This window comes from Octopus bimaculoides, unplaced genomic scaffold (genome assembly GCF_001194135.2).
Source record: "Octopus bimaculoides isolate UCB-OBI-ISO-001 unplaced genomic scaffold, ASM119413v2 Scaffold_122307, whole genome shotgun sequence".
Classification (NCBI taxonomy): Eukaryota; Metazoa; Mollusca; class Cephalopoda; order Octopoda; family Octopodidae; genus Octopus; species Octopus bimaculoides.
Genome location: NW_026370633.1, coordinates 24528 through 29451, shown reverse-complemented (window position 1 = coordinate 29451; position 4924 = coordinate 24528). Strand labels below are relative to the sequence as shown.

Genomic DNA, 4924 nt, shown 5'->3' with positions numbered 1-4924 from the left:
GCCAGTCGGTGAGGCACTGGCATCGACCACATTCGGATGGTGCTTTTTACGTGCCACCCCGGCATGGGACCCAGTCGGTGAGGCACTGGCATCGACCATATTTGGGTGGTGCTCCTTACATGTCACCAGCATAGGGAACCATAGGCCGTGTTTGTTATTCTGCTTGTGTAGCAGCTCTGTTCTCACAGTCCTGATGTCTTTTATACTTTTTTTTCTTCTTCTTTGTATAGCCGTCTCGGTATCAAGCTGGGAGACATGAGGGCGTATCACAAGAGTGATAGAGGTAAGTGCCATACCTTTTAGTTACCTCTCTGTCTATCTACAGGTCTGTCTGTCAGTGTATCTATTTCTCTATCTGTCTATCTACCTCTGTATCTATCACTCTGTGTATCTATCTATTTGCCCGTCTGTCTATCTATCTCTTTATCTATCTGTCTCTATCTATCACTGTGTATCTATCTATCTATCTCTTTATCTATCACTCTGTATATCTATCCATCTGTCCGTCTGTCTATCTCTTTATCTATTTGTCTATCTCTCTCTCTCTGTATATATATATATATGTGTGTGTGTGTATATAAAATGCACAAGTGCATTTTAAGTGGCACCGGCACCTGCAAAGGACAAGCCTGTATGTCTTCTATTATAGCCTCAGATTTTGGTTAACCTGATTTTTCTTTAGTCCAAGGTGCCATGTAGTGGGACTGAAACTGGAACGATGTAGTTGAGAAGCAAACTTTATATCACAATAAATACAGACACGATAATTAAAAATTACTTTTTCTTAAATTGAAATTAATTATATTAAAAGAACTTCTTTATAAAATAATGCATTAATGTGTAAACAATTTATGTACATTAAATACATGTGGTAAGAAGTCTGTTCCTAAGCCACATGGTTATAGGTTCAGTCCTACTGTGTGACACCTTAGGCAAGGGTCTTTTATTATACCCTCAGGTTTTTGTCAGTCTGGGGCTGTATTAGATGGCGCTTGTTCAAAAGTGCTGTGTGGTGGGATTGAACTTGGAACAACATGATTATGAAGCAAACTTGTTAATCCTGCATCCATACCAGGTACTAAATGCTTACAACAAAAATAACAATAATAATAATGATAATAATAACAATAATAAAGAATAATAAATAAAGAAAGCACTCACCAAATATTTGTATGTGTGTCATTGCAGAAACCAATGTTGAAATCAAAGAATCAGTCCGAGGCAAAGATGTCTACATCATTCAGACAGCAACAAAGTAAGTATGTGATCTCTGGTATGAGGATATGCGTGTGTAATGGTGGTCTCTGATGTACAGTGTGTTTGTGTGGCGGGGTCTCTTCGGTGTGTGCTATGGTGTCCCAATTGCGCTATGCGAAGACCTGTTGGGGCAAGTGAAATCAAAATCGAAATTGAACCAAATTCGATGACTGGCACCCGTGCCAGTGGAGTGCTAACAGCACCATCCGAACGTGATCATTGCCAGAGCAGCTGTCTGGCTTCCATGCCGGTGGCACGTATAAAGCACCATTTGAGCGTGATCGTTACCAGTCACGCCTTACTGGCACTTGTGCCAGTGAGACGTGAAAAAACATTCGAGTGAGGTCGTTGCCAGTGCCGCTGGACTGACTCCTGTGCAGTTGGCACATAAAAAACACCATTTGAGCATGGCCGTTGCTGGTACTGCGCCAGACACCAGTCTGATTTGACATGGTTTCTATGGCTGGTTTCCCTTCCTAACCCCAACCACTCCAAGAGTGTAATGGGTGCCAGTTGCATGGCACCCATATCTGTCACAACTATGACTTCACTTGGCTTGATGGGTTTTCTTCTCAAGCGCATCCTATTGCCGAAGGTCTCAGTCATTTGTCTATCTATCTATCTGTCTGTCTGTTTATCTAACTGTCTATCTATCTGTCTGTCTGTTTATCTATCTATCTATCTGTCTGTCTGTTTATCTATCTATCTCTGTCTGTCTGTTTATCTAACTGTCGGTCTGTTTGTCTGTCTGTTGGTCTGTTTATCGGTCTGCTTGTCTGTCTGTCTGTCTGTTTATCTATCTATCTATCTCTGTCTGTCTATTTATCTACCTACCTATCTATCTATATATCCATCCATCAATCCATCCATCTATCTATCTGTCTGTCTATCTGTCTGTCTGCTTGTCTGTCTATCTGTCTAACAAATTAATGTATATAACACTCACTCAGTCTACAAACATCTTTTTTCTGTCCATCTACAGGGAAGTCAACAACGACATATGGGAGCTAATGATTATCTCGTACGCCTGTAAGACGAGCTGTGCTCGGAACATAGTCGGAGTGTTACCTTACCTGCCGTACTCACAACAAAGTAAGATGAGGAAGCGAGGATCCATTGCTTGTAAGCTTTTGGCTACCATGTTGTCGAGATCAGGTAGGAATTTTATTCTCTTGTATTATGCTGTAATCTAGTGTGTTGGTGATGTTGTTGTTTAGCGTTTTCTTCATTGACCCCTTTTTGGCTTGCTGTCCCCTATTTTATGCACATCACGCTCCATCTTTTCAAAAGTCTTTCTCTGTGTCTCTGTCCTAGGGTTCACGCACATCATCACAATGGATCTACACCAGAAGGAAATCCAAGGGTTCTTCAATGTTCCTGTAGACAATTTAAGGGCATCACCGTTCCTCATTCAATACATCATAGAATCGGTAAGGGACTACCACCCCTGGCATAAACTGGAGGGTCTTTTGCTGTTTGTTTGTGTGCATATATATATACTCTTTTACTCTTTTAATTGTTTCAGTCATTTGACTGCGGCCATGCTGGAGCACCGCCTTTAGTCGAGCAAATCAACCCCAGGACTTATTCTTTGTAAGCCTAGTACTTATTCTATCGGTCTCTTTTGCCGAACCGCTAAGTTACAGGGACGTAAACACACCACCATCGGTTGTCAAGCGATATTGGGAAGACAAACAAAGACACACACACATACATATATATACATATATACGACAGGCTTTTTTCAGTTTCCGTCTTTTTATATATATATACACACACACAACAGACTTCTTTTAGTTTCTGTCTACCAAATCCACTCACAAGGCTTTGGTCAGCCCAAATCTCTAGTAGAAAACACTTGTTCAAGGCGCCATGCAGTGGGACTGAACCTGGAACCATGTGGTTTGGAAGCAAGCTTCTTACCACACAGCCACTCCTGCGCCACTTGTATATATTTCTTGTACAAATTCTTCAACCGTTTCTTCTTCTCTGTTGTTTCCAGATCCCAGACTACCGTAATGCCGTCATCGTCTCCCGCAACGCAAATTCGGTGAAGCGTGTCACGTCGTATGCAGAGCGTCTAGGCCTGGGCATTGCTGTGATCCATGGTGAGGAGAAAGAGGCTAACAGCGAGGACGGCCGCAACTCACCCCCCTTACCTGGTCAGGACCGCGGCCGGCTGATCTACGAACTGGAGTACCTGCCAAGTACGTCTTCCGTTGTAGATGTTCTTACTATCATCATCATCATTATCATTACAAATATTCACCATTATCATACACACATTCTATGTCTGTCTGTTTGTCTTTTCTGCAGTGCTACAAGCCAAAGAAAAACCCCCTCTAAATGTGGTTGGTGACGTAGGAGGCCGAATCGCCATTATTGTGGTAGGTTGCAACAACCTTTTTCGATTCTAGCTTATCCCAAAGTGATCTCAATTAAAACCTTCCAATCAAAATTTTTTAGTTAATTTTGACATTATTAAGCTGGTGTTTGGAACATAAATTAACATAAAATTTTGAAGGAAAGTTTTGATTTAAATCACTTTAACCCTTCTGTTAGCATCTTTCTGTTGAAATACCCTGCCTTTGTTTCAATTAATTTTTAAAATAACGAAGAATTTAGTAAAACTGTCATTACTAATCTAATGTTTGGAGCATAAATTAACATTAATATAAAATTTCGAAGGAAAGTTTTGATCTAAATTACTTTAAACCTTCTCTTAGCTTTTGTTTCAATTAACTTTGTCGTAATTAAACTGGTTTTTTGGAAATTTTGCTGGAAGGTTTTAATTTAGATCACTTTAACGCCTTTTTTTTACCATATTTCTGTAGAAATACGCTGCCTTTGTTTCAATTAATTTTTGGCAGTAATGAAGAATTTATTCAAATGACTTTGTCCTGGTTAAGCTGGTATTTGGAACATAAATTAACACGAAATGGTTGACTAACAAAACAAACATTTATTCGTTAATTGTTTTTTGTTAATTCTCTGACATCTTTATGTTGTGTATTATTGCAGGACGATATGGTGGATGAAGTGAGACCATTTGTGAAAATAGCCGAGGCTTTGAAGAACAGAGGTGCTTACAAAATCTACGTGATGGCCACGCATGGCATTCTTTCGTCAGATGCTCCCAAACTTATCGAAGAATCTCCTATAGATGAGGTTTGTATGCTTCAGGGCTCAATCGTGGCACTACTCTCTCTCTTTATCTCCTCTTCCTTTTCTCTCTTGCTTTTTATTTCTCCTCTCTCTTTCTCTCTATTTCACTCTCTTTTTCTTTCCCTTTCTCTCTTTTGGAATAACCAGCTGATTCAGTTATATTCTGTATATATCCTTGCACAACAAAGAGTATATACCAAGAAGTTCCTGGCTTTGGGTAAACGAAAATACAGGAGGATCAGTTAATTACGATTTTATTCAACATATACCCCTCTCAGATTCACACCTTTATTTGCAGTGGTCCCAAAGTGTTTGTAAAAGAACTCAGAACCCTGGACCTCCAACTAGGTCTTTCGTGACACTCTTAAAGTCAGGGACCTTTCAGCACCCCCTCATGTATGCATATATATATATATATATATATATATAATACAAAATGGGACAAGAACGCAAAACATCCAGATAGACGATACAAAGAGAACAAGGACATATATATATATAT

At 39.8% G+C, this 4924-nt stretch overlaps 1 protein-coding gene across 1 annotated transcript in view; it reads left to right on the top strand.

Annotated features, from left to right (window-relative positions):
* The window catches only part of LOC106880436 (phosphoribosyl pyrophosphate synthase-associated protein 1), an 8827-nt gene extending 3999 nt beyond the window's left edge, over positions 1 to 4828 (top strand). Inside the window, exons 2-8 of the mRNA XM_014930359.2 lie at positions 231 to 283; positions 1189 to 1255; positions 2240 to 2412; positions 2572 to 2687; positions 3260 to 3464; positions 3574 to 3644; positions 4279 to 4828. Of these exons, the coding sequence (XP_014785845.1) occupies positions 231 to 283; positions 1189 to 1255; positions 2240 to 2412; positions 2572 to 2687; positions 3260 to 3464; positions 3574 to 3644; positions 4279 to 4668 (1075 nt within the window). The 3' untranslated portion in view covers positions 4669 to 4828. The remainder of the gene's footprint in view (positions 1 to 230; positions 284 to 1188; positions 1256 to 2239; positions 2413 to 2571; positions 2688 to 3259; positions 3465 to 3573; positions 3645 to 4278) is intronic.
* Positions 4829 to 4924: the final 96 nt, after the last annotated feature.